The following is a 14,637-nucleotide window of genomic DNA, read 5'->3' as shown; positions in this document are numbered from 1 at the left end:
TTTGCTTTACACAAAGTCACGCTTTCTTAGACTGCTTAAAATGAAAAATGTTTTGTTGTTACATTGAATCCATTGAAGTGAACTGATAGATATTTTTGCATCTATTATTATTTTGCTATTTCTTTTTTAAGTAATTGTTAATTAGTCAACCCCTTTGTGGCTGATTTTAACATGGTTCCTATGTTGGATGCCGTCTACCATACTGTATGTATTTTTAATTTTTCAATGGTTCACATTTTGCATCCTTATACAAGAGGAAGGTTACTTTATGGTTTGGATTATGATTATTGTTCATTGCTGTATAGTGACCAGTAAATGTTTTATCTTCGTCATGTTTTTTTTAATTGATAGTTGTCACATTGAGAATCATACCACATCTCCTTATATCTATATTCTAGTTCTTAAAAATTACTTTACAGTTACAATAAAATTATCAAATTGATATATGTTTGAAAACTCATTCCAATAATGCAAAAAGATTAATTTATAGATTTGTCTTGCTTATTTTAATGTCCAGTGGCAAATATTTTATGTATATTCAAGACGAGAACAACTTTTGAACATTTTAAAAATACGTTTCATAATATAAGGTCTGTGATGCAAATGCTTGAACTATTTGAGCTTCTCACATTTCATGCCTGTGCAGCAGGAGACAGGTAAGGATTCCTTGATGCATATATACTTGACATCAGAAAGACAGAAAAATAAACAACAATATACATTTACAATTACACTTGAGAAGTTTTAAATAGATAACATTAAACTATTTAAATTAACTGCAATGCTTCATATGAACTTACTTTGATACCAGTTCTTTTTGCAGGAAATCCGCGCTTACATGTACATGTACACAAGTGATTATAATGCTGCACTTTCTTTTCATTTAGAAACAAGCTAAAATTGTCAATTTTAATTTATTCAAGATGGCCAGATAAAAACTAGATGTAATAAGAACTGATGCTCACTAATTTATACTTTTACTTTTGAGTGAATGGAAACAACATATAAACAAACAGAAAGAAGAACAGTGAAAACTAGATTTCATTGAGATGTGAGCCATCTCTGTGTATCTTTACCATAGGACATGGGTTTGTCAACTGAAATCAAAGTTTTTGACCTTGACCTTTGACCTAGGAAGTTGTAGATAAATTATGACACACCGTTTGGTGTTGGTTTATAAACATTAAAGTATAAACTTTGAAATGATAACGGCTCTCAAGATATAGAGCGGACACGATCTTTACCATAGGACATGGGGTTGTCAACTGAAACCAAAGTTTTTGACCTTGACCTTTGACCTAGGAAGTTGCACATAAATTATGACACACCCTTTGGTGTTGGTTTATATACATGTCAAGTATAAACTTTGAAATGATAACGGTTCTCAAGATATAGAGCGGACACAATCTTTACCATAGGACATGGGGTTGTCAACTGAAACCAAAGTTTTTGACCTTGAACTTTTCCCTAGGCAGTCGTTCATAAATTATGACACACCTTCTGGTGTTGGTTCATATACATGTCAAGTATAAACTTTGAAATCATAACGGTTCTCAAGATATAGAGCGGACACGATCTTCACCACAGGACACAGGGTTGTCAACTGAAACCAAAGTTTTTTTACCTGGACCTTTGACCAAGGAAGTTGTACATACATCATGACACGCCCTCTGGTGGTGGTTAATAAACATGTAAAGTATAAAGTATGAAATCATAATGGTTCTCTAGATATGGAGCGGACACAAAGTGTTACGAACGGACGCACGGATGGACGGACGGACGGACAGACTGATCACTATAGGGGACCCGCCTTTGGCGGGGCCCTAATTATAAATATATGTCTATTATGAACTTCTCAAATAAAATTAACTATTCTGCAGTGTATCCAAAACTGTCTGACCGACAAAATGTCAGACAAAAAAATCATTCAGATAGACAGAACTTCTAAGTTTTTTAGGTTGAATATACAATGTATACAGATGAAAAGTTTAAATTTCTTTTTCAGACCCTCAAACAGTTTGGCACAGACTGTAAAGTGCTGTCTAAAGTTTAAAAAACTAGATGTGTCAAAGCGTCACGAATGGCCCCGTCTCAAAAAGTTGAAAAATCTGCAATTTCAATAACACATAAGGACAAAAACATGATGGTAGTCTTAAAATATGGAGGCGTTTAAAAGTCTGTATGACTGACTATAATTTCAACAAATTATCAAAGTCCATAGACTGTAATTTCTGAAAAATTAGCCGAGCAGAGAACAAAACTTAAACTTGATCTGTAACTCATCTTGGTTAACTCACATGCCAAAAATCATCCCAATATCTGAAAGAGTTTAGAAAAAAGTCTGTATAACTGTGATTTTCAACAAATTATCAAAGTCCAAAGCCTGTAATTTCGGCAAAAATTAGAGGAGCGGAATGAAACTTAAACTTGATCTGTAACTCATCTTGGTTAACTCACATGCCAAAAATCATTCCAATATCTGAAAGAGTTTAGAAGAAAGCCTGTATAACTGTGATTTTCAAAAAATTATCAAAGTCCAAAGCCCGTAATTTCGCCCAAAATTAGCAGAGCAGAACAAAACTTAAACTTGATCTGTAACTCATCATGGTTAATTCACATTCCAAAATTCAGCCCAATATCTGAAGGCATTTAGAAAAAAAACTCTGTATAATGGTTTGTTGCGGAATGACGGAATTACGGACAAGGGTAAAGCTATATGGCACCTGCGGGGCCATAAAAACATTTAGGCATTAACTCCTGTTTATTAAATCTTGATTTGCTGTTTCATAGGCAAATTGTTAAAATACAACATTTAGAGGCAATATTAGCTAATGAACATAACATGCTGTCATTTGTGTTAACCATCAATACTTCATGCATTTAATAAAAGAACAGTGTTTCAATGTACTTTGACAAATGATGAACATATAAAATTTGCTGTCAAAAAGCAATAAGTACAAAAAATATGTATGTTCTTTTAATCTTTTTCAAAAATTATAAATAATCTACAAGAAATTTAAACATGTGTCACTGTGGTATGCAATTTTCCAAACAAAATATCTATTTCCAAGAGGCATTACTCCTGTAAACATATTCTACTGATCTTGTATTGCTTATCATGGTCAATGATTGTAAATAGCCTGTTATTTCCAAGAGGCATAACTCCTGTAAACATATTCTATTAATCTTGTATTGCTTATCATGGTCAATGATTGTAAATAGCCTGTTATTTCCAAGAGGCATAACTCCTGTAAACATATTCTATTAATCTTGTATTGCTTATCATGGTCAATGATTGTAAATAGCCTGTTATTTCCAAGAGGCATAACTCCTGTAAACATATTCTATTAATCTTTTATTGCTTATCATGGTCAATGACTGTAAATAGCCTGTTATTTCCAAGAGGCATTACTCCTGTAAACACATTCTATTGATCTTGTATTGCTTATCATGGTCAATGATTGTAAATAGCCTGTTATTTCCAAGAGGCATAACTCCTGTAAACACATTCTATTGATCTTGTATTGCTTATCATGGTCAATGATTGTAAATAGCCTGTTATTTCCAAGAGGGATAACTCCTGTAAACATATTCTATTAATCTTTTATTGCTTATCATGGTCAATGACTGTAAATAGCCTGTTATTTCCAAGAGGCATTACTCCTGTAAACACATTCTATTAATCTTTTATTGCTTATCATGGTCAATGACTGTAAATAGCCTGTTATTTCCAAGAGGCATAACTCCTGTAAACATATTCTATTGATCTTGTATTGCTTATCATGGTCAATGATTGTAAATAGCCTGTTATTTCCAAGAAGCATTACTCCTGTAAACATATTCTATTGATCTTGTATTGCTTATCATGGTCAATGATTGTAAATAGCCTGTTATTTCCAAGAGGCATTACTCCTGTAAACACATTCTATTGATCTTGTATTGCTTATCATGGTCAATGATTGTAAATAGCCTGTTATGTTTCTCTCTACATCTTATTTAGTTTTTGCTTAAAACACAAAAGAGGATATAAAAAAAATCATTTCAAGGCAATTACTCCTATAATGAGACACGGTCTACTTATCTTTGGAAAACTTGACTAAAAGATTGCAAAATTTATGAAAAATTTACTATTAAGGACAACAACTCCTTATGGGGTCAATAGAGAATTTTGGTAATGTTGACTTTTGTAGAACTTACTTTGCTGAACATTATTGCTATTAACAGTTTGTCTCTATCTATTATAATATTCAAGACAATAACCAATTTTCTTAAAATTACCAATTCAGGGGCAGCAACCCAACAACAGGTTGTCAGAGGTGTCATCTTGGTTGATGGGCGGGCTCAACAGATACATTTTTTCAAATTTGATACGTACATGTATACCCTAATGATGATTTAGGCCAAATTAGGTTTTCTTTTTTTGGTTCAGTAGATTCAGAGGAAAGGATTTTTGTAAAACTAAAAGGATATTGACAGACAAGTTTTTTCTGTTCTTTTTAGCCTAAAAAGAACAAGAAATGAAGTGTTAATAGAGCTTCCAATGCTATTTTCTGTAAAATTGATCCGTAGAAAAAATAACTTTTCACTGCTTACATGAAATCGAAACTTGTAACATGTAGAGAGTCCGACAATAACAAAATATTCAAATAAAGTTATCCTTTTCATTACATACCTCTCTTCATAAATAATCCATTGCCTGCTGCTCTTTATATGCACATAAAGTCATAAATCAATATGAAAATCTATGAAGCCATTATATAATCTAGAAAGCAGTGCCTCAAATAATTCCGTTCTGTTGCTTAGCTTCTTCTTCTTGAAGAACATGTACTTTCATTGAAAATGCTAAAAGAAATAATGTAAAATCAAATGAAGTGAGAATATCTGCCAAATTGCTGTAAATATTTTTAAACATGTATGTTATAATATGATAAAATTGGCTTATTTTTATCTTTTAAAACAAGATCAACAGATCTAGATTTGGCCTGAAAAAAGAATAAACTACTAGTAGTATATAATGCCAATATTTTTCATCAGTCAACAGTACATGGTTAAGGGGATAACTTACATGACTTATTGGTGAAAATAACATGCATTTTGTTGTATGCCAGATAATTTCATGAGTTGTCTACACTTTGTTTCTAAAATTTTCTTTATCTGTAGTAACAATATGTTAGTTATTTGTTGTTTTTGTTGGGCACTAGAGAATTTTTGAAACTATATGTGTGCTGCTGCAGTAACTACATGTAAATACAGGCGGAGGACATTTCAGCCCATTGGTAGGACATTTGAGCGTAAAAAATGGGACGTTTTAGCACCAAAGTAGAACCAATGTTAGCGCCTGATTTTAACCGATTTTACTGAAAATTAAAATTGTCAAAGCCCAATTTAGCGAAATATTTTTAACCCATTATAGTGTGATAAGTATAAAAAATAAAAAAAACTTTAACAGACTCAAGACAGCACAATATAAAACATATGATGTCCTTTAAAATACGGCACATAATGTATAAACGATTTAATCAAATGCTAAAAGTTTGTTCTAGCCTGGAATTTAGATCCTAGAGAACGTATGTAATGACCTCTGGACATACCCCCTGTACAATACTATTGATTTGCATTGAGAACTGTTCTTTCTTTTTCTATTGTCTAGATTGTGATGCACATTCGTCTATACTTAAATTTTTGTGCATGTTTTTGTTTGCAATTTTATAATAGTATCAAGAAAAACGTAAATAGCTGGGTGACAACTATAAACATTGCTCGTTATAATGGTCATGGAATGACTCTGGACCATTATTTGTTCCCTTTGTATTATACTGAACTTCTGCTCAAAGCTTAGTGAGTATTTTTCATAGCCTTTATAATTAATTTTCAAGTTAAATGAATACATTTTTAATCAACTATCATATGGTATTACTTATTTCTTTAGTCAATAAGACAAGGTTTTAAGTGATTAAACTTAGCTGTTATAACAAGGCTTAGTTATCATGGTTATTACAGACATGTAATGTATTACATGTATTATATGAGAGAGTTTAGTAATTACTTTGAAGCTCGCTGTAAATTAAGAACCTCATTGCATGCTCTGATCATCATGATCATTATGTCTTACAATAAATTAAAATACATTGTGATTAAGCATGATAAACTATATATATATATCTCGAAGCAAAAGCTTTGAAGTTATATAGAAAAGCTCTTATATCATCTTTTAATGCATATTGTTTACGTGTCAGTACGTACGTGTACATGTATTAGTTTCATTCTCTGACTTAAGTTTGCCTCTACCAACAGTCTTCACGATGAACTGTTTAATCTACAGGCCCAGGGCTCAATTTTTAATTTTTTTTAGTTAGATTCTGTTGGCATGTTAGGCTGTAGATATGATTTGTACAGCCCGGAGAACAATTTTACAACAATCCTTGGCTGCCTGGGCTGCCACTCAGCATGAAGACTGTACAAAATGTTTTGAAACTTTTACACAATGCTTATAACCACATAATTCAAATCAAGTTCGCTTTTACCTTTCTTCAGTTACATGTATGCCCCTTTAATTTAGTAACATAAACATTGCTGATTTTTTCTTATTCTGTTCTCTAATTTTAGTTTTCCTCAACCAAATGTTATGAAACTCATACACAATGCTTATTTTCACATTTATAAATACAGATCAAGTTCATATTCGGTGGCTTTACTTTCTTGAGTTATACCCTTTACAAATACAAAATGGCTGATTTTGTTTTGTTTCCATTTACTTATTTTGGTTAACCTTGGTTTGCCTTGACCAAATGCAATGAAAATTAAACACAATGCTTTAATATAACCACATCAAATGTACTCTTTGTTACACAGATAAAGTTTGAATTCTAGAGAAATTACTTACACCTTTCTAGAGTTATGACCCTTTACAAATGAATAAATTGTTGAATTTTTTGTTTCCACTCTCTTACAAATGTACATGCATGACTTACAAGTTTGCCTCAACCAAATGTTATGAAACTAATAAAAAGTTCTTATTAAAAATGTACCACAAAACTCAAATCAGGAATACATTTGGGTAGTACAGGTATTACTTTAAGTTAAAGTTTAACTGTTCAACGTGTTCTTGATTAATTCATTTATGATCCACTATAAAGATCTATGCAAGCAGGGCATCAACTGAGTCCCATCCACACATTCCCCATTTATTTCTGTAATAACATAGGTGTTCTATGCCATGTATGCATGATTGGTTAACTATGAACTGTTTTATCTTTCTAAAGTATATTATACACTGTACATGCTGTAGGTCGTTGCTGTATATTTTATTTGTTTATATATGTTCCTTGTTTTGTTTATAAAAAAATATATAAATCATTATCAGTCTGTTTGTTCCTTCAATTATTTCACATTTGTCATTTTCATTTTATGTCTTTTTAAGCTGATTTTGTAGTTTTCACTTTTCTCATTGTTGAAGTCAAATTGTACGATAGTCCAAATTATTATGACATCTAGAAAGCCTTCTTGAAAGCTATTTCAAATTTTTGCTTTGATGTCTTTCTGCGACTTAAGGCGTAAATAAAATAAAATTTAACAGCTTTGAAGACTTCATAATTATTTAGACTACATTAATTTTGTACTTGTACGATAACTTAATAGATATAGGAAGATGTGGTGTGAGTGCCAATGAGACAACTCTCCATACAAATAACAATTTAAAAAGTAAACCATTATAGGTTAAAGTATGTACCTGATTTTTACAGTACTTGTTTTGTATTAAAGATTTTTAGTTACAAATGTACACTGTTACATTTTCAGCATTTTGAAAGTTTGTCTATTTCAAATCTCTTAAAATTAAGATTTTCAAAAATGAAATATTGTGATCATTGTTGCCTTGGTATTTTTTCTGTGCCAAAACTTTAAGTACAAATCAAGTACTGCAAAGTACATACATTGTACCTAAATATTAAAATAATTTTAAAGAAATAGTACTTAATATTAAAAGTAAATTTCCAGTACTACTGATTTTAAGTACAGAAATATAAATATACTGTAATATACAGGGTAATAGGATGTGATGCTGGAATAGGTCACTTTTTCAAGCTTGAAAATATGTCAATGTCAAATCCCTGTCAATTTTAGTAGCTGTAAGTTAACAGAATCTTAGCCTTAAATGTTTCATTTTTCCAACACACACACACACACACCAAGAAACCCCACCAATACAGGAAAAGTTTAACTACAATTTTACCTATGCAATATAGGAAAAAATATACATTTTTAAGATCTAAATTAAATGAAAAGGGTTGAATAACAGAACCCAAGTGACAACCAGGCCCCTATCCATTAAGTATTGAAGCTCCCCTCCCCCCAGTCCACCCAGAGATCTACAAAAACGTACACTTGTATGAAAATTTGTCAGCCATTAGGCAATATGCAGATGCGGATTTAGACATGTTAGAGGGGGTTACCTTTACAGGGGAAAAATTTGGTTAATTAAATAGGGAATCACTGAAGCTTGACCGGAAGGGGCCGCCACTTATGAAAATTTATGGATCCGCCACTTTTTAATAGGTGAAATCACACAGGTGAGCTTTGTTCAGATTATTCAGAGTACATTTTGGGTTATTCTAATGAAAATTTCAGCTAAATACCAAAAGTGTAAATATGTTTATTAATATTAATCCCCCCTTTTTTCAAAGTTTAACTTTATATTTCTAAAGGGTTTACAAATATGGTTATCTGGGATGTATTTGTGGCTTAATCTTGTAATATCCTCATTATAGATAATGAAACGGATTACTAAATGCAGTTATATTTATAAATTAAAACATTGAAATATCGTTAAGCAGTCTTCACGATGAACAGTTAAATCTAGAGGCCCGGAGCTCAATTTTTGAAAAAAAAATAATTAGATTCTATTGGCCTGTAGATATGATTTTAACAGGTCCGAGAGAAATTTTACAAGCCTGGGCTGCCTGGGCTGCCATTCAGCGTGAAGACTGCCGTTCTCGGGTTTACACAATTCAACAGTCGTGAAAAATAAATCACACATCTTCCTGCTTTTGTCCAATAATGAAACAAATTGGCATTATCATATTTACCTTTCTTTGCCCTGTTTTTAATGTACGTAATCCATGAAAACAAGGTCGTTGCGTTGACCTGTTGACTTTCAGTGTTTCACTCTATAAAGACTTTCATTTCAATGTATCGTTTCCAGGTTCCGTCTAGTTAATCGACAAGTCATCCATTTCAATTAATCTGTTTATAAGTAGACGTAGAAGTAGAATCTATTTCTGTCCATTCAAAAAATTGAAAAAACACAGCTGCAGACGATCGCGTGAGCGTCCATGGATTTGTGTCATAGTGTACAAAACCTCAGCCGTGAAAAGATTTCCGAGTTTTCCGAGTTTTCGAACTCGACGTGCCAAGTACGTAAAATGCAGGTCCGGAATCAAAATTAGGGATTTAAGAATAGAGAATAATGAAAAAAAAATGCAGAATAAAAAATAATAAAAAAATAAAGAACAGATAGTATGAAAAGCAGAATCATAGAATAAAGAGAATGGGGTTATTAAAAAAAAATAACTTCATATAGAACAAACTATAAAATAAAGAATATTTATTCATATTATTATTCATTAATCATAACCTATTCACTAATTTGCATTCTGATCAATCTAGAATAAAACAAAAAGCTCTGCTGTGGGGGTGACACGCATTTATACTGATTTTGACATTTTCTCCAAACATTTTTTTAATGTCTTTAAAAACATATGAAAATCATATGTTTTTTCATATGTTTACAAACATATGTTTATCATGTTTGTCCTAAACATATGAAAACATATGATTTTCATATGATTTTCATATGTTTTTCATATGTTTTTCAAAACATATAAAAAACATATGTTGCAATTTTTCCTGTGTATACAGAACAGGAAAAAGTAATAGCAAACCCCACTTAATATAAGTCTAACAATTCAAAGTTTAAATATATGTTGTTCATTTATCATGTCTGATTAATATGATTAATAACATGATTTTATGTTGATTCAGTAGACATGGTAGAATGATCAAAGTTAAAAAAAAAACTTTTTTTCAAGGAACATAAAAACAAGTTCTATTTTCTGATGCAGTACGAAGAGACAAGAAAAATAAGACCCCACTTTATATAATTCTGTCAAGTATTTGTTATTTTTAAAAGATGTTTAACATTAGATCTGTAGAATTAACATTATCTGAATAAAGATGTTAACACATTTTTTTCTCATCAATTTCTCCTTAAAATCAAATGTTTACAAAATAATTTTTCGTCAAGAAACAAAATAAAACCTTTACTATGTGATTAAGTTATGTGTTACGAATAAAATGAGACCCCACTTTATATAATTCTAACAAATATTTGTTGTCCATTAAACCTGTCTGATTAACAACATGATTTTGTGTAGATTCTGTATCAAGTGATGTTTGGTCAGAGTAAGGTCATTATATCTATCATTACCGGGTCTGTGGCTTCTAACTGAGTGCCCTGACTGGCCAGGTACATCACTACCTCCAGGTGTCCTTTAAAAGCCGCCCACATTAATGGTGTCAATTCATCCTGTAATATCAACATATAACAGACATCAAAACTTGTGTCATAAACTGGACAATGTTGTGTAATAAATATAAACAAAATATATATCACATGAGTCAGTAGTCAAAACTGAATAAAATGACCAGTCACACTCGTATTTATATTCTATATAAACAACAAATAAACAACATGTTTTATTGTGAGATGTCAGAACTTCCATCAGAACTGTCAGGTTAAAAAAACAACTTTTATCAAGAAACATAAACAATATTTATATCAATGGACTCAGCTCGACAAGACAATTAAAATGAGACCCACTTTATAATTTTAACAAATATTTGTTATCCATTAAATCTGTCTGATTAACAATGATTAAGAAGAATGATCAAAGTGAAGAAAAAAACTTTTTTTCAAGAAATATAAAAACGAGTTATATGTTCTGATTCAGTACGAAGAGACAAGAAAAATAAGACCCCACTTTATATAATTCTGTCAAGTATTTGTTATTTTTAAAAGATGTTTTACATTAGATCTGTAGAATTAACATTATCTGACTAAAGATGTTAACACAACTTGTTCTCGTCAACTTCTCCTTAAAATCAAATGTTTACAAAATAATTTTTCGTCAGAAAACAAAATGAAACCTTTACTATCTGATTCAGTTCTGTGTTACGAATAAAATGAGACCCCACTTTATATAATTCTAACAAATATTTGTTGTCCATGAAACCTGTCTGATTACCAGTATTTTGTGTTGAATCAGAATACTGATCAAAGCCTAAAAAGTGTTCCGTGGTATTTTCATGTAAAATGTTTGTTTGGTGTATAATAGTTGCTTCATATCATGTGTGCTGTTATATATAAGGGTAATATAGCAATGGCGTATGTTTGAGTTGAGTATAAGTGAAATTCTGCAAAAAAGCCATGTTTGTTTTGAGTAAAATATTTTAAGTTTGCATTGCCTATAAGTGTGATATGGTCATTCAACTTGTTAGTGTTGATTATAATAGTGTCATTGCTATGTCACATGGTGGTGTTAAGTATAAAGGTGTCATTGATATGTCACTTGTTTGTGTTGAGTAAAACAGTGTAATGGCTAGGTCACATATTGGTGTTGATTATAATAGTGTCATTGCTATGTCACATGATGGTGTTAAGTATAAAGGTGTCATTGCTATGTCACTTGTTTGTGTTGAGTAAAACAGTGTAATGGCTAGGTCACATGTTGGTGTTGAGTATAATAGTGTCATTGTTGTCACATGTTGGTGTTGAGTATAAGAGTATCATTGCTATGTTACATGATGTTGCTGTTGAGTATAAGAATGACATTGCTATGTCACATGTTTCTGGTTAGTATTTCGTATACTGTAAACCAACTAATTTTCACGAGCGATTTGTTTTCGCGACTTTTGGGAGTAGACAAAATACACAATTTTAAATCGTTGCGAATATTTAAACTTGGGATTTTTCCATCTTTAACTACATCAAGTAAATTTGAGAATCTCGTAATTAAATCGCCGCGAAATGCACTAGAAAGGCCTAATCGCAAAATAAAGTATCCGCGAAAATAAGTTGGTTTACAGTATAAGAGTGTTATTGCTATGTCAAATGTTGGTGTTGAGTTTAAGTGTGTCATGGCTATGTCACATGATTGGATTGAGTATACGAGTGTCATGGCTATGCCACCTGTTGGTGCTGAGTGTAAGAGTTTCATTGCTATGTCACAAAATGATGTTGAGTAAAATAGTGTCATAACTAGGTCAAATGATGGTGTTCAGTAGAAGATTGTCATTGCTATGTCACATGCTGGTGTTGAGTGAAAGAGTGTCATTGATATGTCTTATGTTGGTGTTGAGTAAAAGAGTGTCATGGCTAGGTCACATGATGGTGTAGAGTAGAAGATCGTCATTGCTATGTCACATGTTGGTGTTGAGTATAAGAGTGTCATGCCAAGGTCACATGTTAGTGTTGAGTAAAAGAGTGTCATTGTTATGTCACATGTTGGGTTGAATTTCCAAGTGTCATTGCTATGTCGCATGTTGGTGGTAAGTATACTAGTATCATGGCTATATCACTTTTTGGTGCTGAGTATGAAAATGTCAATGTAATGTCATAAGTTAGGTATGGGGAATAAGAATTACATTTCTATGTCACATGTTGGTGTGAGTGTCCAAGTGTCATTGCTATGTTACACATTGATATTGAGTATAATAGTATAAGTGTGTCATTGTTATGTTACATGCATGTTTTATGAAGCAGTGTCATATGTCATGTTCAATTCAGGAGTTGTAAATGCATGTTGTATGATCAGGTGTCACATGTCATGTTCAGTACAGGAGTGGTAAATGCATGTTGTATGATCAGGTGTCACATGTCATGTTCAGTACAGGAGTGGAAAATGCATGTTGCATGATCAGGTGTCACGTGTCTTGTTTAGTAAATAAGTGTTAGATAAATGAGATAAATGATGTACGATCGGATGACACGTCATGTTCAGTACAGGAGTGGTAAATGAATGTTGTAAGATCAGATGTCACATGTCATGTTCAGTAGAGGAGTGGTGGATGAATGATGTATGATCAGGTGTCACATGTCATGTTCAGTACAGGAGGGGTAAATGAATGATGTATGATCAGGTGTCACTTGTCATGTTCAGTACAGGAGTAGTAACTGAATGTTGTATGATCAGATGTCACATGTCATGTTCAGTACAGAAGTGGTGAATCAATGTTGTATAATCAGATATCACATGGCGTCACATGGCATGTTCAGTATTTGAGTGGTAAATGAATGTAGTATGATCAGGTGTCACATGTCTTGTTTAGTACATACGTGGTAATTGCATGTTGTATGATCAGGTGTCACATGTCATGTTCAGAAGAGGAGTGGTAAATGAATGTTGTAAGATCAGGTGTCACATGTCATGTTCACTAGAAGAGTGGTGGATGAATGATGTATGATCAAGTGTCACATGTCATGTTCAGTACAGGATTGGTGAATGAATGTTGTAGGATCAGGTGTCAAATGTCATGTTCAGTACAGGAGTGGTTAATGAATGTTGTATGATCAGGTGTCAAATGTCATGTTCAGTACAGGAGTGGTGAGTGTATGTTGTATGAACAGGTGTCACATGTCATGTGCAGTACAAGAGTGGTTTAATAAAATTCGTTTTTAGAGTAGAATACTATGAAATAGTTTGTTAAGTGTAATGAAGTAAATCACAATATTTTAGTTGTATGCAGTTAGGCAGTATCAGACAGCAACCCTTTGACAAAACAAGAGTGCACACGCTGAAATGTCTCGCCTTCTATACTAATCATTGATATTATGTTGATAGTCCTAAGTATAAGGCTAAGCTTTATTACAACTGTCACATAAACTTAACATTAACCAAGATAACTAAACAAAGACCAATGAACCTTGAAAAAGAGGTCCAGGTCAGCTGAACCATGCCAGGCAGAAATGTACAGCTAACAATGCTTCTATACAACATATATAGTTGACACATTACTTATAGTTTAAGAAAAATAGACCAAAACACAAAAACTTAACACTGTGCAATGAACCGTGAAAATGAGGTCACGGTTAAATAAAACCTGCTCGACTGACATAAAGATCATAAAATATTTCCACACACCAAATATAGTTGACCTATGGCATATAGCATTAGATAAAAAAGACCAGAACTCAAAAACTTAACTTTCACCACTGAACCATGGAAATGAGGTCAAGGTCATATGACATCTACCCGCTAGACATGTACACTTAACAATCATTCCATACAAGAAATGTAGTAGACTTATTGCATATGGTATGAGAAAAACAAACCAAAACACAAAAATTTAACAATAACCACTGAACCATGAAAATGAGGTCAAGGTCAGATGACACCTGCCAGTTGGACATGTACACCTTACAGTCCTTCCATACACCGAATATACTAGCCCTATTGCTTATAGTATCTGAGATATGGACTTGACCACCAAAACTTAACCTTGTTCACTGATCCATGAAATGAGGTCGAGGTCAAGTGAAAACTGTCTGACAGACACGAGGACCTTGCAAGGTACGCACATATC

At 32.4% G+C, this 14,637-nt stretch overlaps 1 protein-coding gene across 1 annotated transcript in view; it reads right to left on the bottom strand.

Annotated features, from left to right (window-relative positions):
- LOC139483493 (uncharacterized) overlaps nt 1-12,272 on the bottom strand; it is a 90,514-nt gene extending 78,242 nt beyond the window's left edge. Inside the window, exons 1-2 of the mRNA XM_071267515.1 lie at nt 12,225-12,272; nt 10,484-10,582 (exon numbers count right to left, since the gene is read on the bottom strand). Of these exons, the coding sequence (XP_071123616.1) occupies nt 10,484-10,582; nt 12,225-12,272 (147 nt within the window). The remainder of the gene's footprint in view (nt 1-10,483; nt 10,583-12,224) is intronic.
- Between the last annotated feature and the right edge of the window lie 2,365 nt (nt 12,273-14,637).

Source organism: Mytilus edulis, chromosome 7 (assembly GCF_963676685.1).
Source record: "Mytilus edulis chromosome 7, xbMytEdul2.2, whole genome shotgun sequence".
NCBI classification, from domain to species: Eukaryota; Metazoa; Mollusca; class Bivalvia; order Mytilida; family Mytilidae; genus Mytilus; species Mytilus edulis.
This window is presented reverse-complemented; position numbering and strand designations above follow the sequence as displayed.